General features: G+C 35.3%; 1 protein-coding gene across 1 annotated transcript in view; it reads right to left on the bottom strand.

The window, feature by feature from the left end:
- Nucleotides 1–23,558, bottom strand: part of LOC100538897 (dihydropyrimidine dehydrogenase [NADP(+)]) — a 67,093-nt gene that overhangs the window by 42,496 nt on the left and 1,039 nt on the right. The window contains exons 2-3 of the mRNA XM_031554950.1: nucleotides 19,949–20,067; nucleotides 16,762–16,849 (exon numbers count right to left, since the gene is read on the bottom strand). Coding sequence (XP_031410810.1) covers nucleotides 16,762–16,849; nucleotides 19,949–20,067 — 207 coding nt within the window. The remainder of the gene's footprint in view (nucleotides 1–16,761; nucleotides 16,850–19,948; nucleotides 20,068–23,558) is intronic.

Below are 23,558 nucleotides of genomic sequence, written 5' to 3'. Positions count from 1 at the left end.
CTACAACCATACACAGGAATCATAGAATTTAAGTTTTCATTGGATAAAGGATATTTCTACATTAAAAGATATTAACTCATAAAGCATTTGTTATTTTTGTATTCAACATGTGAAGTGGGTACCTCCAAAACAAAAAGTAGACCAATGTCTCCTAATGAACTTACTACATAATGACCAGTTACTCAAAAAGCTTGTGAATTAAAGGTATGAGACACATGAAGAACAAAAGCATCAAAGGGGTGGAGCTGAAAACGAAAAGAACAAAAATACTTCTGCTTCTGTTGGAGGTTAAATAACTTGGACAGCTTTTAACACAATTCCTGTCCTCATCATTTTCAGTTTGTGGGTATTGAGTTAAACTTCAGCACAGCACATCTAAATCCAGAATTGACCTCCTCTCCCTGCACCTGATGTCTCACTTTTGTTCCTCCTTCAAAGACTACTGTCATCTCATAAGAATACCAGCATTGGGATTATCATGAAGACACTGTCTTAGCTCTTAATTTGTGTACTTCCGGCTAGGTTCCCAAGCAGATAAAAGTCTCTTCTCCAGTATCAACCAAAAAGGGACACATCATCCATTTCCTGATGCACTGTGGTACCAAATAACTTGTTTGTAAAGATAGTGACAACCAGGTCATACATCAATGGAAATCCAGTAATAATTTCCTGTCTTGCCTATCCTGTTGTTCTTTTCTAGAATCACACTAGGAGCATTTCTGAGTGGTCCAAAGTGATCACTGTCAGCCCTAATGTACAATAGCTATTTCAAGTGGCTGTTTCCTGTCTGCTAAGCAATACCATAACGACTCCACTCGGCCTAAGAGACACAACTTGATCCAGTTAAAACCCATCTTCCCTGCAAGGCTCATCAGTAAAATCCTATGGTGACAGACTGCCTTGTTTGGGTCCAATGAACAGTCATAAACACATCACAAATCCAAACATTTGCATTTATAATATGACATTGTTTCCTTGCCAAAAAGTCATCCACTGCACCCCACAGAGCATAATCACTTCCTTTACTTCCCAGGGATCTGCAGGAGAGAAATGGAAACTGCTCCAGTCTCATTCCACAGCCATCTTGTTCTGGCTCTGGTTCTACTGCTGGTCCTAATTTTTCTTGATCATATTTTTGTTCTGAGGAAGTGTCATATCACTCTGGTTATGGTGACAAGCTTCCTCACCCATTCCTGACCAAGAGACCCTTTTGCCTGGAAAAACACTAATAACAAGTTTCTTTTGACACTGGATATTTATGCTGCCCTAGCACCCTTTGCTTCATCCCTGGGTGATTTCTAACCAGCCTTTAATGTGATCCCATAAGTTATCCTGCAGCTTCAGGGACCTCTAATATACACCCTGCCTGAGTACAGCTACAGATGTAAACCCTATGGTTCTCTGATGCCTACTTCTAAATTTTCTTACTGCTAATTCAGACATCAGGTTGGAATCTTCCTTAAAGACTGGGCCTTAATATATTTCAAGGTGCACAGAATAACATTTAGTCCATCACCTGAATAGATTATGCAAAATGTTTTTACAGTGAAGCATTCAAGAGGTCTAGGCAATATAAAGAGTTGCTTTTTGTTCAGGCTTGTTTGTCTGAGCAATGTTTTACAATCTTAGGGCCAAGTATTTCTTTTTATATTAGAAGGGAAAGCATTGCCTTTTAGATGGCACAGGAGGTGAATCATAGGACTTGTAAAATTACAGAAGGCATGTAATAAGAATATTATAGGGTGTTTTATAGGTGATATAATTGCAGTTATTTTTGATAATAAAAATCCACTGAAATTAGGATTTGAATTACACATAAATGTAGCCATAGGGCCGTGCTTCTAAAATCTCAGCTGAGCACTCAATTCTCATCTAAAAGTGAAACCAGGATTGAATAACCAGCAGCTAATACTATTTCCTCTACAGTAAGAATAACTAATACAGAGGGAGTGAAATGAAAAGAGCTAGCAATGCATTTCCCCCCAGCATATCAAGCAGGTTTTCATACGGAAGCAGTGGTCATCAATCACTACCTCATTACCAACCTGTCATCTGGGTTTAGGCTAAATGTATTCTGGCTTGCTGCCATACTAAATGTTCAATGAAACATCCTTAAGGCTCTCTACAAGTTCAGCTGAAGTCGCACATGCTATACATCAAAGAGGAACATTAGCGTTATCATAGCTTAATAAATAGTGCCATACTGGCAGTGCAATCCTGTGTTCTAGAGCTATCTTCCATTCCCAGTATTATACTGCTTAAGTAAACAATCTTGCTGTCTTGTGTGAAGTTTATTTAGTGATAAATGCATGTGAAGATAATTAGTCATATTGTTATAGAATACTTCCATCCTTACTGAAGAATGTAAGCAAAAATAGCATAGGATTTTTAAAAGCAACAAATGATGTTATTAACTTTGTGTTGCAGCATTAGCTCATAATTTTTGCATATTGTATTTTTGTGTCCAGGTTTCACTGTGTTGAGAAACCATGATGACAGTAAGAAGGACCCGAAATCATTGTCTTTTCAAAATAATATTAGCTTGAATACTGGGAACTTCTGCATACTTCTGGGATGCAATACAGCAAATATGACAGCAGTAGAAATTCCAATATCTGTGAATGATACTTGCTTTGGGATTACTCCAGACTTCTGTAAGGATACTCATAATTATTCATTCATTTCCATGCACACTTGGAGCACTAAATTCTGAATTTGTTTTCAGATTTTAAAATGTCAGTAAAAATACATAGATTTTGAAGCGGCAGAAGCTTCAAGAGACTCAGTAAAAAAAAATAACCCTGAATATCCTCATTTTTATGTGAACCAATTTTGCCACTAAGAATTATTTTAAAATAATGCAAAATGAATTGACTCTGTTATAGAACTAGATATGAAATACTTCAGAGTCTCAATTCTTACTATTGTGGAACAACCATTAAAAGTATAACCCATTTGAGAAGTGAGGAAAAACATTATCAAGATTTATTTCTTTTCTTTCACCTTCAGACTGCAAATAATATTTCCATGTTCCAAAACACAACTGAGGCTTTTTATTTTCTGGCATAGACAGTGTTAAACACTCAAGAGGGAATTGTATCAAAATCAACAGTCTGTTCTTTTCCATCCTTTAGGAATGATATCACACCAAACTGTAAATTCTTCAAGGCATTGTTTACCAATATCAGTTTCTCATTATGGAAGGTGGAGAACTGTGCTAAGCTTTCTACACATTCTCTTCACAAAAAAAAGCTTTAAATCGGTTTGCACTCTTTCTATATCACACAGCTTATAAACTTAGCTGCCTGACCAAGGAATCTGAATCCAGGTCCTTCCGTGCAGAATCACATACTTCATATCAGATATACTATGCTTCAGACAGCTTTTGCTTCTCATATTGTCTGTTAGACTATATTACTGGAACATCCATGTAGCATTGCTATAAGTTCTGATTACTTAATTCTTTGAGTTTCTTTCCTCCACATGTTCCCCTACTCCAACACACATGCAACTCGGGTCAGGATCCTCCAAGAGCTCAAATAATGTCCAGCTGTTCTTCCATATGTTTTCTAGGCCAACAACTGCTGTAGAGATACTATCAAGACCTCATTGTTGGCAAGCTGCTCTCATTCCACTTACTTGTAAGTTGAAAGGTCACTCCTTTGATGTACTATGTTTGTCGCTTTCACATCAATGAGAGGGAGTTGCTATCATTGCTGGAGCTCTGTTTCATGAAATCCAGTGACAGCAAAACCAGATGCCCTCCCTTTCATAATTCCCTCACCTGCATAGTAAATCTTAGAAAAATAACTTCTAGTACCTGATGAGAGGATGAGACTACATCTGCATCAACAAGAGAACCTTCTAACTCAAAGCTATGACATTATGCATGGACCCTAAAAAAACTGCTGCCTTCAGTCGTCTGAAAATTTCCTTATGTTATTATTTCAGAGTTACCATGAAAAGAGAATTGCAGATAAGAGGCCCACTATAGAACCACCTGTAAGATGAAAAGAAGATGAATAACTGAGTAGAAAAGGCTCTGACTGAAGAAAGTACGATGAATAGAATCTACCAGGATCTTAAACAAAGCTATTGATAAACAATGATGACCCTAAATATCTAAATACAACGTGTCACAGAAGATGCTAAAATAGGAAAGCAGGCTGTATCTTTCTACTGTCCCTCCTTACTTATTTCCAAAAACTAGAGGAAAGACTCAGGGCAGTCCAGTTTGTCTGAACACACTTTGTAGTTGCATGGAGGTAAGTCAGAACCATCATTAATTATCTGTGTGTGACCCAAACTCCACAGCAGGTCTGAGCAGAACCAGGGGACCTGGCAGCAGATCAACACACATGGAAACATACCACAGAAAAAGGAAAACCACTTTACAAACCACTGCAAGATTAACCTGGAACTGTAAAAAGTAAAATCTCCATTTACAAGTCACTGTTTGGTTCCAGACACAGAATTAACACAGGCGGAAGAGAATTACACTCTTGTTCTTAGACCCTCATAGCTCAAATAAACAACATTAATGATACTTTCTTTTAATGAAATTACAGATTGATCAAATGAAATTTCCTGATTTCAATGTTGAAATCGCATCTATACAGTTTTAAGCTTTTACTATATTTCTAAGAAATCAGCCTTTGTGCTCATATGCGCAGTTTAAACAGCTGTATACAATGCAAAATGCAAACATTCAAGGGAAGTTCCAGCATATTAAGCTTAATCCTCATTTCTGTCTTGAGTGATAGATGCAGGGATTCCAACTAGGTTGATTTTATGAACCAGTTAAATAATTTGTATTCAGAGCAACATTAAAAATCCCCATGACAAAGTGTACTTGAACAAAAATACCCTGCTTGTGACACATCCTTTACAACTAATGTGTTTTCATTTTTCACATGTTGCATCTCATTTATTTTATTCAGGCACACACAGTTAAATCTACAAGATACGGTAAGCTTCCAATACCTTTGAAATAATAAATCATTTCTCACAGACGTTTTCACCCACTGCAAGGCTGCTGCTCATTAATCAAACATTATCAGTATATATCACTGCCCAGTGCTAAACTGGAAAGGCACCTCATTCTAAGTTTTGACTTTTATTCAGTGGTTAGTCCCTGACCCCTATACTACTACATACTTATTAGAAATATGGAACTCTGTATTGTATAGTAGATTTTACTACAAGGGATTTTAGAGTTTTACGTAAGAGGCTTTTTTTTTCTTTCTCTGAGATCTGGAAGAAATAAAGTCAAGCTGCTCTTCAAATTGGCAACATAAATGCAGTTATATTGACTCCAATTATTTTTTTGACAAGTGAGTAAAATGCTATCATGCAAGCAAACTGATCTAGATCTTTTCATATTCGAAATGTTGAAATAAATCTGTATTAGACATTATGTAAAATGTGTTCCATTTTAAATTATTAAAAATTATTTCAGAAAACAACGAGTTAGACAATCTCTAACAGAATGGTGCTGAAGGAAAACAAAATTGTGCAAAGTAAGAAGTTGTCAGATAAAAATTTCAAATTCCTCATAATCATTCACAATTTGCCAGATTTGTGCTCATTTATCAAATTTGTGCTCCCTTTATCAAACTAAGTTTATATTGACTAATGTATTATTTCGATTGCTGTGCATCTTTTTTAAAAATACTGGAAAATAAATGAAGTTTTAGCGGAACAGCACACATTGCAAATAGCTATGAATGGTTTGAATGCTTGATTGCAAGTATACAGTCAAACACCTTATTGCACTTCCAGTGCTGTCTCACCATTCCCGTTAGATAGCAGAGAATGAAGAACTGAGCCTGCCAGGAGGCCAGTAGCTGACAAGGAAACATAACGCCAACAGGCTGAGCCTAAGTCTCATGCTCAGTAGAGCACTACATCTCATTGCTTCTCTCTGTCGATCTTCTGTAGTGCATGGTTTATATTTTTGTTATTAACCAAGTGAAAAATTAAAGGCAACAAACATGGCTTCCAGTTAAAAACCACCACCATTGCCTGCCACAGCTGCAATTCACTCAATTCTCTTTAAACTAAACATTTTGTTTGCATATTCTGTAGCTTTCTGAATGAACACTGAACGCCACGCTTGTATCTATGATTATTCACTCTGCAAGGCTGATTAAACACATTCCGTTCTTGCAAGCATGGCAGGTCTACAGAAGTGACTGAGCTACAATGTATTTTCTATGCTTCAATACAATAAAGGGCACATTCAGCACATGCAAAGACCCATATTTGCATCTGAAAAATAAGGAACTGACTTGCCAGTATAGTGGGTGTATTAAGACTCCACGTCCCTATGATTTAAAAAATGCTAAGATTTCAAAATTTCCTTAATTTTTGGGGGCTTTCCAGAGAAAGCTGTGCACAAAGAAGGCATGTCTGGTAACAATCAGGGTGATTTCTTTATATTCTATGTACTAGAGGAAGGAAATCAGTTTTTTTTAATGTAAATTAACTTTTAAGCTTTAGTAGTAGCTTTGAGAGCAATACAACAGGCAAGAACTTTCTGCCAGACACAAGTACTGACACCACAGCTGAGCACCTCCTGCTTCCTGCACAGAGCAATCACTGTGTCCCTCAGCCCTACAAACTTCTTTCTGCTATCAGAGCAGAAACTCTGAATACAAGAAAATAAACCAGCAATTTAAAATTCCATAACATGGGACAACTTCTGGATCTGTTGAAATCAAGTTCATCACATTCACCCCTGGCATGTAATGCCATTGCCATGTCTGTGGTTCTGTGCTGAAGCTGCAGAGGCAGCTGCTGGCACTGAGTACCCATGCTGGAAGAGCTCTGACAGCTCCCAAGGCCATCCTGAGCCACACGTGGAAATAGCCACCTCACTCAGGGCAGGATGAAAACACAACAAGCAGTCTAAAATCTTTTCACAGCAAGCATCACAATGCTTCACATTTTGGACTTTCCATTTTAACATAGCTGCCAATGATTTCTTCTACAGTACAGTTGCAAAACACCAAGCTGAAGAGCTAAAAGCAACCTACAAATGTAAACAGCTGTTCTTTAGTTGGCCAAGTATGTAAACACTTCTTAGGAGCATTTTGCTTTGTTTTTAAAGCAATTCTTACCGAGGTCTTTAAATGTTAAGAAACCTTCTTCCAGATTAAAAATTTAACTATCATTTTTCTTATACAAAAGATTTGTATTAGTCCACAATAGGGGCATCAACTCTGTTTGCTAGTGAATTGAAAAGCAATCATGCCTAAATCACTTGTAAATTGATATAATGAATTGCAATGATTTACAATGACTAAATGCTATGCAATATACTAACTATAAAATTAGAATAACTTTCTGTTAGAAGACGTACTGTTCTCATGAAAAATACAATAATTTGAGAAAAACCAATACATTATGTTATTGAGAAATGGTCTTTTATGATGGCTAATAATGTCACCTAAATTTAAATAATAACCAGGCTCTTAAATTTCACTGCTTATTAATTGTTGGAATCTATTTAAAAATACACATTATATTCGAGTAAACAACCATTGTTAGTCAAAAAACAACAATGAATTGTTGCTAACAGGAAAATCTTAAGAAATCAGCAGTGAGTTACACTGTTTTCCATTGCATTAATGAAATAGCAACAAACAAAACCTTGACAATTCTTAGAAATGTAGTAATACACCAAAATTTCCTACTTTCTAAGTAACTGGCAATAACCGCATAGTGGCAGTTGATCGCTAAGTTCTCATTACCAGTTATTTCTTCCTATGAAACTAATCACCAAAGATCGTTAGAGGGAACACTGATTTGTCTTACTATCTAATGCTGAAATGCATTTTTGCTTTCTCTAATGGTTCATGTTCATCTTTCTACATTTTTAGCGCAAACGAATGAACAATAGCCAAAGGATTGCTTGTGAATGAAAATACTGTCAAGGACAATGTTGGGAAAATATTTCCCTTGTCAGACAAACATGTAATTTAAATTAGCATTATCTGTACACTCTGAGTATTTAGTATGCTTATTTATGTCTTCTAATCTTGTAAATATTTTATAAATATAGTTTACTGTAAGTTTAACTATAAAAAGTGCACAAAGGACTATGTGACTTACAAGGGACATCAAATTTGGTCTCAAGGCTACAAAATACCCCAGCACGTTACCCAAACCCAGAGAAATATTTACATACATTAAACTTGCTTTTAAAAGACTTGCCAGGTTACACTTACTACAGTAGTTATATGTGCTATCCTAATTATATACACAGCATTAGTATTCATTATTAACATACGTATTCACAATGTCTTTTAATTTCACAGTAAAAACAATTGTATGGCTGACATCTCTGAACAGTATAGATTAGAAGAGCAAAAAGCGATCCCTATCCACTCAGAATTCAGGAGGCAGCAACAAAAATTCTTGCATAGCTTCAATTAAGATTATTTTCTTCACTGAACATCTAAAACTTTCTTCTCAGATATTTGTTACCATTAAAATTTTCCATCCCATTAAAACCAAAGTGACAACATACAATGCTGGCAGGTAATGGACGTTCTTTCCCATAGTGGTAGAAGCTATACACGGTAGCAACACTTAAATAGTATTAAGAAAATTACAAATACTTACGGCTTCTCATGAGATGATTTTGAAGGACAGAAGGATTCCCACTGGCCCAGGCTGATGTGAAAGAAGCTGCAGTTCACAAGATGCCCTGTGAATCCCACCCAGACAAATAGATTCACAAGGGAACACCCCAACTGAAGGACCAAAAGGGACTTCAAACACACCAACATGTCAAGAAATTGCCTTGAAACAATTTAACTGCCTTAATTATATCAAACTGTTTATGTACCAGCAACGGCTTGCCTAGCAAGAGGTGATAAAAACCGAAGCAGATGAGTGAAAAGTGCAAGACAATCAACAGTCAGATGGAAGCTATGTGCCCTGTCCACGTCCAGCAATGGATGCCTAGGAATCAGTTGCCCATAGCAGAGAAGTGGTAGAGCAAGGTGGTTCCCCATGACAGTTTCTAAAAGTACACCAAGTATCACCACAAATCCAAGTTTCATCTAAACTTGTCATTTCAATCCAATGAGCAAATATACCTCTTGTGAGTGGACAGAGAAAAGAATGTGAATACAGAAAGACTACAGTTGACACATAATGGTGTTCAAGAAAGCTGCTTAAAACCTTATTCATTAACATCAAGAAGTGCCTGCCATTTTTTCACCAATTAAACAAGTGGGACTGATATACTTCCTACTTCAATACAATCCTACAAATAAATGCTAAGATTGCAGGATTTATCTAGCCTAAACAAAATGAAGTTAAAGGATTTCTGAACTCATTGTTTAAATTTTGTATTATGTCACTTCTCACACGATGCAAAGAACAACGTTTCACAAGATGTCTGCTTACATTTCTATTGGACCAGATACATACTTCTTCCAGGGAAAGAAAACTCAATCATACTAAATGGGTATGTATCAAGTGACATCTGGGTTGTATTTTGGTCATTAATTCTTCATCTGGAAGCAAAAGTGGAAGTAGATGGCAGCATAACTAATACTTCTATCATTTAGATATACAAGTAACTGTATTGCCCACATGGAATCAACTTTTGGAAACAACAGATAAGCAAACATTTCTCTTCATATATGAAGCAACGACAGGTATAATATCAAGAATATAAAAATGCAGTATCTAACATCACTGTTTTCTTCAGCAATTTTTTATGCATTTCTCAGATATAGAAATGCATAGAAATAACTGCTTGACTAAATTCTGCAAAACTACTAAATAATCACAATTAATCTTCCCATATAGTTAAAAAATGAACTACTCAAAACAATATGTACAAAATTGATTTTGTCATATTTAGATGAGCATTTCTTCAGGGAAACAGTCTGACATCCTAGGAGGAGACAGGAGAGAGTTTTGTAAAACATGTGCAGCAGAGATTGTTATGCTAAGTAGTTTTCTTTTGGTGGGAAAGATAAGCAAATAAGAGCATGAAAATCTGCGTAATTTGCAAGTGAATAAATTAAGGATGCCCAAGGGTAGATTATTAGTATTTTTTGAAAGTTTCCTAAGATTATTAATAATAAATAAGCTTTTTGTGCATCTGAGCCCTAAAAGCTTTCAACTGCCTACTGTTTCCGATGTGTATTAGGAACATTCCACCAATAAGCAAAGCAGCAGTAAAGACCACAGAACTGGAAGAACAGATTAATACAAATGCCAACAGTAGAAAAAGATGCCTCAAGCATAAAAATTCTTGGATGTATGTACATCATTGGACTCCAGGAAAGATGGTGCACTGGGAATAGAAGCATGTTCAAACATCTGTTATAAGCATGTAAGAACAGGTTCTTTCACAGATTTCCTTTTCTAATGTTCGTTTCCTTTTCTATATTCGTTTTGTATTTTAATAATCTTTTTAGAGCCAAGAGTTACAAAAGATGAGAACAACACGAATATTGATGATAACTTTTGTATTAGGAATGATTTACACTGCAATTCACTTATAATACTCTTTCCACAAGATATGAAAACTATTAAGAATTGCAGTATTACAGAAAAGTGCATGCATTCTCCAAATCTGTGAGGCACCAGCTAGGGTTCTGCAGGAGGTGGACTACAAAGAGTTCTTATACCTGACTGCACACACTTGTGCAGACCTTATTCCTTCAGAATTTGTTTCATACAGATGTAGTTCAATGTGCAGCTTTGATTCTGTTTTCCACTAAACTGCAAACGCATGTATCACTAGCCTCACATTCTTTATTGAAAAAAGATTTTAAAATTTCTTCATCTTATAATTTACTCTCCTCACTGTGTGGTAGTATTAAAATATTTCAAATTGGGTTTGCCCAGATCCTGCCATTGCTATCTTTGCATCATTGCTCTTCAAACTGTTCAAAATTCACTCTCTGACTTCATGACTCAACTTGATGACTTGATTCTTATAGCAAATAACAAAGTCTCACTGCTTTTTGCAGCTAAATAGATTTGAATATTTGCTTTTCTCACTATTTGAAAGGAGGTTGTAGCAAGATAGGGATTGGCCCCTTCTCCTTGGTAACTAGCAATAGGATGAGACAGAACAGCCTTACATTGCACTAGGGGAGGTTCAGGTTGGATATTAGGAGAATTTCTTCCCCAAACAAGTGGTTAGGCACTGGAACAGACTGCCCAGGGAGGTGGCGAAGTCACTGTCCCTGGAGATGTTTAAGAAACGGTAGATATAGTATTAAGTACATGGTTTACTGGACAATATTGGAGGCAACTGGATGGTTGGACTAGATCTTAGAGGTCTTTCACAACCTTAATGATTATGTAAAAAATGTAACTTTAAGAGTTTACCCTGGTTCTGCAGCCTGTTTTATCTTTTACTGAGTATGGACAGTAAGGCCACTTTCTCACCATTTAACACTGAGTGAGAAACTCTGCTGTAGAAATATTCTGAAGCAATGACCATACTTATCTACAATTGATATTAAAATCAAAAACCATCAGCACTACCTCCAACATATTTTTCTTCCCTGCTTGTTGCATTTTATTTGGTCTTTGGGGTTTGGTTTTCTCACAGCAAAAACTGCATCACCTACAAAGCATCAAAATACTTCTGAAATTATAAAATGCTAATAATCAACACAAAAAATAATATAACCAAAAATCCTAGAATGCTAAGGCCATGCAATTCTCTGTACTACAGATCCATCTTTAAATAACATGCATTACGTTTTGCGACTTCCTACATTACTGCTTTGCAAAGAGGCCTAAAAGCATAATTTTGGGGGTCTCTTACATTCTAAGAAACAGAAAACAATTTTGAAATACAAACAATCAACAAATAAATTCTAGATATAGTTTCTAAACTTTACCCTTTGGAGTTGATAACTGAAAAAATAAGACTCATGAATATAAGGTAAAACAAAAAACAGAGAAACAAACAAAATTCTGTTCATAACCTGAAATGAGACCCGTTTTGAATATATTTCGCCCATAAACATCTGTGTTGGCCATGGGCCTATGGGCCCCATACAAAGATTTCACGTTCTCCAAATTTAGTTTATGAATCAGGAATACGATGCACAATTTTTTCCTATAGCACAAGCAAAATGAACATCTGTTCACTTTTTGCCACGTAGGTTTATATCTGTGTGGGTGGGTGTGAACAGAGCTCTTGATGTGTAATATTCTTCCCATCTGCACACCAGGTGGCACTGCATAGTTAATCAGAAGATAATAACAGGCATGAAGAGATTACTTACTTTTTTGGGGAAGAGGCAGTAAATCAATCTCAGAAGTCTTTATTTATTATTATTAAAAACAAGGTACATCAATGCTTGACTTTTAATTTCTTTGTGTGTGTGTGTGTGTGTGTGTGTGTGTGTGTATGTGTGTGTGCAATTTCATTCCAATCAATGAAATCATCTGATTATATTATTGTTTGAATGCTATGTTAATTAAGTATGAATGACTGCAATTATCACAAAGGTTCTTTCCACAAGGGATTTATTTATTTATAGCTTTAACCCTTGCAAGTAGGAGATACAATTTAGGATACAACCCAGTAACAGTCATTCAGTAAAATTTGTAAATATCCTAACAATAAAACTGACTATAGCAATCCAAATTGACAAGATGGAGGAAGAAACAAGACAGATTTGTTACTAGTTGCTATTTGCACTATAGTGAAAAATTAATTAGAAAGTTAAGTAGGGCTTCCTGTTTACTTGTAAGCCTACAGATACTAGAGTGTCTAAGTAAAACACCTATAGCTTTTTTAATATATTTTAAGTAATTTAAAAAAAATTCTTGAAGATACGGTTTTATTTGATCTCTATAAAGAGAGAATATAAACATTACATAAAATCTCTACATTATGACAAAATGCTACAGAATATGTACACAGGTTTGTGTAAAAGTATGTAGAGAGTATGTTTGTAGTGATATCATTTCTACGTATTTGTTTTGAAAGTTACATCAGACATTCTTCAACACATTAAAGATTTAGGTCACTCGTTTTCACTCAGTTAAATAACCGTACAAAGATTTCACAAAGATTACACAAAATGCTTTGTGGTGTCTTAAAGGAGAGCCACAGAAATCTGTTTTGCAAACAACATAGTTGAACTTCAAGGTGAGCAGTAAAAAAATTACCACATTTGCTCCGATAGCTAAGCGAAAAGCATATATATATATTTTTTTTTTGGAAAATTTAGGTTTAACCTTGAAATACTTGCCCTCAGTTAGTGATTATGAATAACAACAGAATATCAAAAGACATAATAGGAAGATGAACTGAGTTTTAAAAAGATAATTTAAGGACTTTAAGAATCTCTTATCACTCTTAAGTTATTGTATAAGAAACAAGATAATGTCTGCTGCCAGATGTTTCTTAAATATATGCCTTTGTACAAGAGGAACTGGGAGGACACAAGAGTAAATGATAGACAGATGTAGCAATTGGACAGATCAATACAATGGAAAAGGCATTACAACAAAGTTGTGATGGACTGGCACAATAGAAAGGTGCTATAAAGGAAGGGAAGAAGATCAGTCACCTGTACCAGAAGACTCCAGGTTCACAGGGGAATGCTTTACCAAGGAGGGATTTTCAGAAAGAGATCCTTCCCAGTGGCAGTCAGCCCTTCAATAAGGTCTAAGAGAGGTGCAGCCAGACTCCACCTCTTCTGGTCACACAGCTGAATTGCCTTCACTGTGCTCCCAGGGCTGACTGGGTCCTTTCCCCATGTGCTCAACCAGTGGTTCAGGCCATGACTCAATAGTCCCCTCACAAAAGGGAAGAGGCAATTAGCATATTGGTCCTCTAGAAATTTACAGAAGTACACTGTTAAGAACTAGTTGGATGGAATACAGTTTACGTAAGGTAAAAAAAAACTGAAGAGACTGAAGGTAAGAACTTAAAAAAAAACTAATCAACAAATAATTCTATAACTGAGGTATTTGCCAACTATTTGTGCTCAGGTTCTGTTATGTATGTTGGCTCCCAGTGTGCTATTGCCCAGACTTGATCTCTTTCATTACCACTTATTCAGTTAACTACTAAAGCTTCTACTCACAGCTAGTCATCTGTCTTTGGAACCCCAAATTCCACATCAGACTCTACCACCTTATATACACATAGCTGCAGCCCATTTAGTAAGTTAAGATGGTGCAAAATAAAACACTGCAGAGGTAAGGCGTAACTGTCAAGCAGAAACACCAGAAGTTTGGTGGCACGCGCTGGTCATCTGATCCTCTTCAGGTCTAGTACACGAAATTTTTCTGAGCTTCAGACCTACATCCTGGAGAGAAACTTTCACCTCAAGATAAACACCACTGTAGTCTCAAATGCCATCATAACCAAGGGCATGAAACTATGTATAACTTTATATTATTAAGTATGTTAGAGCAATGCTATTAATGTATATCCTTTAGGGAACTATTTGAGAACTCTATGCTTTTCAAGTCTGACGAAGAGAAAGTATATTGACTTCAGGACACTTTTAATACCTTTCTAAATTGCATTAACAACAGAAAGAAGAAAACATTTCACAGGAAAGCGGGCTGCAGAGTTTTAAGCTACGCAAGTCACATGGCTGATATTTCATTAAAAAAGATATTCTCTGTTTCCTTTTTTTTTCCCTTCACATTAATTTCCTTTATTTTCAATGCACACACTATATCTAGAGTTTTGGAGAGGTGCTTTTGTTATTTTTATTATTATTGTCGTTGCTTTTTCTGACAGTGCAGAAACATAACTGTAGTGAAGAATAGTGAAGTTGCTGCATCTGTTCCCACAGAAATCCTTTGTTCATTTATCCTCAGTGACTTGACTCAGTCACCTTGACTTTTATGCATGTATTCTTTTTTTCCTCTCCTCCACTATTAGGGAAAGCTGAAAACTACTACATTTATAATTCATCAAGTTACATATTCATTCAGAACCAAATCTGCAACTTCTATTTTATGTAAATAATATCCTTTAATTATGTAACTTTTAAGATTCTGGGAAGTCCACAGTGGCATTGTCCTAAGTATACATGTTTCAGCAGGAGAAAAAAAAAAAAGGAAATAGGAATAGACTATGGACTTACTATGGAATAACAAGTGTCATGGGGAGTCTATAAATGCTCTATTGTTAGTGCATTTGATCTCAAAAATCCTTTGGTTGGTCCTCCATCTTTCACTACTAGAATGCAAGACCACATTAATGGCCAGTATCATACAAAGTACTGTAAAAGAGATGACACACATGGAGGTACATGAAAGGACCAGCTTTATCATGGATACAAGTTAGCTTCTCATAACAAAATTTTATATCCTCTATTAGCATTTTTACCTTCTGCTTACTAATTACTCTGGTGAACAAACGGTTTACGGGAGAATTATGTTTCAGATAACTTCTCTAGTTTAAAGCTCTGTCTCTGCCTCTTTGCTTAGCATTTGCATGGCACAATACCTACATAAATGGTTTCTGGTTAGAAATGAATATTAGGATGACTTTATTAAGAAAATAAAGCCACATATATAATACAGTCCAAACCTACGCACAAAATTCTCTTTTATCTATTTTGCTAACCCTTAAATAAAACATTTTAATGTCTGAGTCATAAATTTTGGGTAAATCATGCTCAGATTCCAAAATCTGGTTCAGAAAGCAAACATTCATCTGTAATTGGTGAGATTTCAGAAAGCAGTTTAAAAGACAGATTAAAACAATAAAGATATACTGGATCCATTGCCTTGCATGCAATTACATCAAAACATCACACAACAAAAATTCGTCCACATAGATTCTAGCAATGTGAGGATTTAGGATTAAATAAACTGCAACAGTCTGCAATCACATGACAGAATAGACCTGCAAAGCTTATACTACATACCCAGATGGTAAACAACAACAGTTGTCGCTGTACTAAGAATTACATCTCTGTAATCAATAATAGGAAGGAGGAACAGTTGGACAACTTGTTTCCTATTATGTTCACTTAGGCAACGTCTAGATCAATAAAGAGCATTAAGCCTCATACCAACTGCAGACGATGCCTGCTCAACATTCCTATCATATGGTAGCGGTAGGTCCAGCTGTACTACAAAATACTTGTAAATGGATAACAATTCTAATTTAACATTAAAAAGAAACAATGGTTCAAACAGGAGGCAGGTGCAAGACTTCTTAAGCATATGAGAGAAGACAGACCTATCATGCCAGTTTTAGTATAACTCAAAGTCAGCTTATTTTGTCAAAGTATCCCATAATTACATTTTGCTACACTACAGAATATGTAGAAGATGCCACATGTTTTATATAAATGAAAGAAAAAGCAATCAAGCATGGTATCACTGCCTTCCATATAGTCTCAGTAATTATTTGAGCATAGTAAGTTGTTCACAGAAATTGAAAACTGAACTTGTATATCACTTTTTTTAAGCCAATAAGGCAATAAATTACAAATAATTTAATTTTTCAGTTTATCTATTTTTGAAATATTTAGATTAAAAACAACAGGGCGTTCTACTAAATTCTTGACTTACAAACCTATCATACACATATGAAAATTAAAGTGCTATATTAAAACCTCAGCTTTAGCTTCTTTGAAAGACAAACAAATCTACTAAACAATATACTGTGCTTTCTTAATATATCAGATTAAAGTAGTCTAACATCATGTTGTGAGTCTTAATTTATTCTTGGACATTCCTTCAATTTAAAGAGGACAATACAGAAAAATTAGTTGTTCTTACCTATTCCAATGAAGACTGCTTCATAGCCATTTTCTTTCAAGGTACAGAGTGTCATTCCATCAACAGCAAGGCCTTTACTAAAAATTATCTGAAAGAGTTAAAATTACTTGCTTTTTATTTGATAATATGAAAACAATTTCTACCATGTCCTGCATAGTGACATCTTACAGAATCTTCCAGTGAACAACATAATTTTTATTATTATTATTTTACTCTAAGCCAGGCTCAAAAGGACAGATCAGCTCTGATTTAAGTGGCCCAAACCAGATCTGGGCAAAATACAACTTTCAATCGCCTTCATATGCAGCCAATGTAAGCTAGCTTGGTTTCTACTGTAAGCTAAAAGGGATAATAAAGCAATCTAAACAAACAAAACCTGCCCAAGGAATGCAATACTGAGGTAAAGCTGAAAATGGCAGTTTTCTACTGTGAGTAAATAACTCTATTCAGTGTTGACTACAAAAGGTAATATTTCTGAGTGAAAATCAGAATTTAAGAATCATGATGTTGAAGCAGGAACCCAGCTTAGGGAACGTGTGTGCTAAGTGGAACAATCACCCTCTACAGCAAGCAAAAAACCCAAGCGATTTAAGTTATTGCAAAAACAACAGTAAAAGTATGAGTCGCTTACAGAGAAGAAAATAAAAGGCACCACTATTCTGTGTTAACAGGGTTTCTGAACAGAAAAACAAGTTGTGTTTTCCCACACAATATCAGGCACTTGGCATTTATGCAGAATACAGCATCAGTCATTTCTTTGTGCTGTGCCCTGGAAGCTCACGGCCTGAATTTTGCTCTGAGACCACTAGCTAGCTAGAATACTTTTACGCCAAGAAAACACTAGGCAAAATAAATGGTGTTTTGCAGATTCAGACCTGAAAAACTGGGCCAGAGATGGACAAGTCTGAAGAACATTCTGAGGAGACTGCAGCACACCCTACTTACTAGCAATGATGCCGGCTAGTCTGTGCAGTAAGCTAACAAAGATTTTCAAAACTATAAAAGAAATCAGTTTGGATTTAAATTGACAATTGTTTAATTCTAATTTAGCAAATAACAACGCCTAGACTGTAGTCACTGACATTCATTTATTGAATAACTGCAAAGTAACCTTCCACTTGCAATCTTGCCTTGAGCAGCCGCTGCACAGGTGGTTGAGGGTCTTCAGCTGTTTTGAGAATGAAGGGGAGGAGTGTTTGTTGTGTGTTTAGCAAGGCAACTATAGCAGTCACCTGTTGGAGGTCATGCAATTAGAGATGCACAAACCTATTGTACATTTCTGTCAAACCAAGGGCTCTTGAGTGCTTGTGATTCCTCTTCTGATACTTTGTAGTTTTTGACTATGTCTCTTCCAACTTCAGACTCTATGACTTGAATGTTTCCCCCAAATTTTTGATATATCACTTATGCATTCTCTTTATCAAAATGCCAAGCTCCATTGTATAAGATCTGTGCTTTGTGATGAGTTCAGTCTTCATGTCATTGCGTATTTTGTTTGATGTTGAATCTACCTATATTCCATTTAGTGTACTTTTGAAAATGTGCTTTCCTCATAGCTGAAAAATGACAGATATAAGACACAGCATAGCATACCTAAAACACAGACTTTTTTTTTTTCCTTTTGTAAACTAATTTCTATCAGAACTGAAAAAGCCAGGTACAGTTGTAATCCTTTCAAGAATACAGGCTACAAGCTCACTGGCAACAAAACGCATTCCATAAATTGTCATTACATTTATTTTTTTTTTTATCCTATTGTGTACATATGTTATGAAAATCTAATGAAGGAATTAAAATAGCAATATTGTTTTATGTAGGACTTCATAATTCTCCTAGGGCCCAGCTCTCTAATCCTTATTCACCTGACTAATTCTTACTAATTTCAGTAGAATTACTTGAATAAACAGCACTGTTGAGCATTTAGACAATAGAGCACTTTCATTTGAAATGCTTTAAATAAACACCAGAAAATATTTCCAAGCTTGTAGAGGAATAAAGCTAGAGTACTTAACCAGCTTGCAAAAGGGTCAATTGCAAACCAGTGGCAGAGCTTGGAAGTAAATTTATATTGAGATGTTCTGCTGCATCTCAGAACAACAAAGGACTTGCACATCAGGATGACAAAGTGGCTCACCTTCTGGAGACTTTGTCATAGAAGAGCACTCTGGGGATCTGAGTTTTGTAGAGGCTTCCCAGGAAACAACACCCAGCAACTTTATTTAAAATAGTCTCGCTGCTTTGGTTTTACAGAATTCCTAACTACATGTCTAGTCTGTCAGCCTTTAAAGTTTGCTTTGTAACCCAGGAAGAGTGAGAAAATGGATCTGTAGCATTTAAGGCATTTCCTTACACCTAAACTGGGCACTATGAGTTTCTCGCTTAGGTCGTGGGATAATAGTTTTTATAGTACGAACAGCTTTTGCAATATGAAGATTTTTACAATATTTTCTTGCTTGACTGAATGCAATATTATTATGCAAAAAATGTTTTACTCCTTCTGCTACTCTAAAACTTGTTTTAGTGATGTATTCTGTGCTCCTATTAAAATGAGCAGCCCTCGTACGTATTATCTAAAGTTTAAGCTCAAGCCCTATATTAACAATAGAGTAACATACCCATTATTTATAAACAATACTCATTTAATAAAATAACGTGCAGGAATTGCTATTCAAAAAGTCGAATGACTGCTACTGTTTATAATAAATGATCACATTAATAATTTTATAATAAAATGCATCAAATTAATAAATTAACTCATATACAGGACTGTATTATAAGCCATTAAGGAAAGAAAACTCGGGAAGAGGGAAAAAAAGGGAGAAGTATAAAATATGAATGTCTTAAGTAGTGCCAAACTTGCATGAAAAAACTCGATTAAAAAAAATCAAATCATTCCAATAGCTACATTGAACCCCTAAAGCAATTTAGGAATTTGTTTCTTACAGACAATTAATCACATGCAGACATGTCAGATGAGAACTATTGATTGCCCTTTTCTAAACTAGTGGCATTCAGACGGGAGACAGACAAATGCCCTGAGCAAGAGGAAGCATCTTCCTGCCTCTGTCTAGTGCAGCTTTTAATTGTTCTTTACTAATGTGCATGACATTTTGCTGTTAATCTTTAGCAGACTCCTTGTTCTTTTTTTCCTTTGAGCTATATGTAGGCAGGATATATTTTTCATTACCTTCACTCCGAGATCCTTCATAAGCTCAGCTTCAAAATTCACTACGTCATATGGCAATCTGAACTGAGGGATTTCAGATGCACTGAAATAAATAAAGAAAGCTTGTGATACACTTCGAGCTATAAGGAAGAAAGGTGAGTGGTGTTTTTTTTTTTAGATGTTAAAAAATTAATATTTATACCTTAGTTAATTCTGAGGTATTTGAATGGTATTTGAGTCTTGGCTTTTTTAAATCTTTAGAGTGACAAAATAGCAGTTTTCACACAATACTAAAAATCCAGATCAGAAGCATTAAGTTGAGGTCAATCCTGCACACATTTGTAGATCATTACTTAATGAACATTAAACTCTGGAACAAAACAGCTTCAGCTCCACACCTTCTGTTCACCAGTGATATTTAACAGTAGATAAACTTATATCATCTTTTAAGACGAGGTCTCGTAGCTAGAAAAGTAAGGTGAGTTCCTAGTAATCACTCACTAATCTATGCAAAAAGAATCAAATTTCCCCTACCTAAAAATAGTGATATGTTATTTTGAGCAATGGTACTTAAAACTGTACCCTCCTCCACTTCTGCTTCATAACTTCTACAATCATTCAGGAGATCTTCTATCAGCTCTTAGTTTCTTGTCTGCTTTTTTTATTTTTTTTTTTATTTGATGTCTATTATTAATTGGCTTTTTTCCTCTTGATCAGGATTAGGTATGACTTTAAGGTCCCAGCACCACAGGTCTCCAGTAATGGAAAATTGTACTAACACAGAATCCAACTTCACATTTGTTGGTACAGATCTTTATCTCCAATGAAATGACACATAAGCACATGCCAGTTCTCTCTTATGGAAGCAAGTTATAGGTAAACACAGTAAAGCCCTATTTTAGATATTTTTCTTGAAGGAGATAGAAAGAACATGGAGAACAGTGAAATTTTCTCCCTAGATATTTCAAACCTTTGATTTAATCTGATGCCAAATTAATCAATAATTATCAATAACAAAGCATGGGTTCAAGAGATAGATTTCAGTTTTATTTTACATCTTGCTAGTGATGACCCCATGTTGATGATCCAACATTGATGGGCCAGAAGGATTTATTTAGTTTCAACAACTTTAATTATTTTGATAATAAATTAGTGTTCCTCCTTATTGTTTCTAATGCTGACAACCTTGCACCTTTTCTGACTAAAGTGCAAAAAAAAAAAAATGCTCTAAATATTAAATATAATGGATATGAAATGACAATGCAACTTTGATAGGTCATGCTAAGCAAAAAAAGCTTTCTGAGGAGGAAAATAATGCATCAGTATGATACAATCCAGATTGAATTAAGAAATCTAATGAAAAAAAAGGAAAGTTGTATTTTATCAAGTTGTCTGTGCTTTTGTTGAAGGCCTGTCATATCTCTAACTCTTAAAAAACTCAAAACAGACCTGGCTGTGTTATGTCACTGTCACAATTTGTAAATGCTTTCTTGCTCTTAATAAAAACTAAATTACAGTTTCATTCTATGGAGTATAGATTTACATATGCCTGTCCTGTTTTCAACTGGAGTTGGTTTTATTTTTTTCTTCATAGTGTCTGGTGTCATTTAACTGCTTGCCAAGTTAAACCACAACAGTGTTCACAGAAATATGCCTATATGCAAATACACATGATCCTGTGGGGACCCAGGCACGCACATTTATCATGAAAAAAACATCTCATGAAAGTCAACTTTTAGCAGAATTACTGACATACAATCTCTTCCAGCAGACAAAGACAATCTCTGCAGTGAAAAGGCGGAGATAGAAGAAAAAAGCAAAGATACAGGAGGATGAAGAACAACAGTCTTGGATGGGAACATAGTCCCATGAATTCATCTCTTCAGCAATTTCATCTAAGAGGAACTTGGACAGGTAGTTGGTATTTCTCACAAATCACAATTTGCTTTTGTCTAAAGGACATCTTTCTAGTCTAGCAAAGGCAGGATTTTCTCATGTTGCAAGCGAGTGGCTTAACTAGGAAGAGTAGTGAAGTTTGTTCACTGTCTCTAAGCAAGAGTATGATCTGCTCATGTATTCTGTAAAACATAAACTTTACACAAAGTAATGAAATGTAGGAAAATCTGCCTATGAATGTGAAAAACTGACATGTCCAAACAACCACAGAGTTGTGCTAGGCTTAGATACAACAATACTGAAACTGAAATCACTAAACAACTTTTCTTTATTGAAATATTTGTAAAACTATAATCTGACACACACACGAAGGCACTTCCTAGTTAAAAATACTCAAAAGGGCAGAACAAATTTTAGAAGGACCAAGCGCTGCCCGTCCCTGTAAGCTGATTCCAAATAGAAAATTAATTTGATCTTGCTGGCAATTCGCAATTTACAAAGCCTTGAAAATATACCCATCATTAACCTAAACTACTCAAAAGATGTACTGCAAATATACACAACTCCAGCAATGGATGATTGCTGCCTCCTTTGTGTTCCAATATTAAAATCAAGATGAGTAGAAGTGATGCCCTTAACCAAGTTATGAAATTTTCTGCAATGAATGGAAATAAAATTTGATTGTGACTGCTACATGTTCTTATAAGTAAGATAAAGCAAAATGCACTGCTTGACCATAAAAACACTCAAAAAATACAAAAAAAATAGTTAAGGTTCTTTTTTCAACAGGACAAAAAAATTAAGATCAATTTTAAACTCAAATTAAAACAAAGAACAGATGAAAATTAAGATAACATTCCTTCAAATATGAAAGCAGCAGGAGATTGCAGAAAGTACTGCATTTTATTCTTGAGTCCAGCATAAGTCTAACTTGTCATCAAGTTTCTTTTTTTAAAGAGTTCATTATTCACTATCACTTTTCAGCAACAAAACTGATTTTAAATCCAGTATTTATGAAATATTATTTGCTACCTAACAGATGAATAGGTACTTCATGTACTAAATATGAAATCATTTTATGGCAACTAGTTCAAGTGAAAGAGCTTCACATAGTTAAATGCCCATGCATTAAAACCTTGATAATTACATAGCATACTTTTGAACCTCACTGTGAAAAATGTAATCGGTTCAACTTTTCCAACATTGATTCTCTATCTTCCAGAGCTCTGAATAAGTATTTGACAGTATGACATTATGGATCAAATTCATTAACAGTGTCAACTCTATTGATTTCAGTAATGCTGCAATGAGAGAAATGTGAGTACATCACCCTACTTTCTACTTTTAACATGTTTACAGAATAACAAGTAAGTGGCTCCATCTTCAAGGTGTAAAATTTAATTTTGATTTTGAATTGGTTTCTCAATGGCTTCTGAAATACTTTCTCTCTTATTTAGCAGTTCCAACAAGCTTGTAAGATATGACTTCAACTATTGTTAAAGTGGTAAAAATTCATCTTCTGGTACAGAGAATATGATATTGAACCTGAATCATGCAATTATCAGCCAAGTGCTTACCATGTAGGCAAAATGCAAAGGTGCCCTCCTTTGTGTTCTTTACAATTTGTTGAAGGTTAAGAATTGCAGGGGGTTGATTCGGTCATTTGCATTTTAAACAACTACTAATTATTTCACTAAGTAGAACTACAAGTACTTGTTTTCAACTTTTTTTTTTT

The sequence above is a fragment of the Meleagris gallopavo genome, chromosome 10 (assembly GCF_000146605.3).
Source record: "Meleagris gallopavo isolate NT-WF06-2002-E0010 breed Aviagen turkey brand Nicholas breeding stock chromosome 10, Turkey_5.1, whole genome shotgun sequence".
Taxonomy (NCBI): Eukaryota; Metazoa; Chordata; class Aves; order Galliformes; family Phasianidae; genus Meleagris; species Meleagris gallopavo.
The sequence above is the reverse complement of the archived record's forward strand: the minus strand, read 5'-3'. Positions and strand labels throughout refer to the sequence as shown.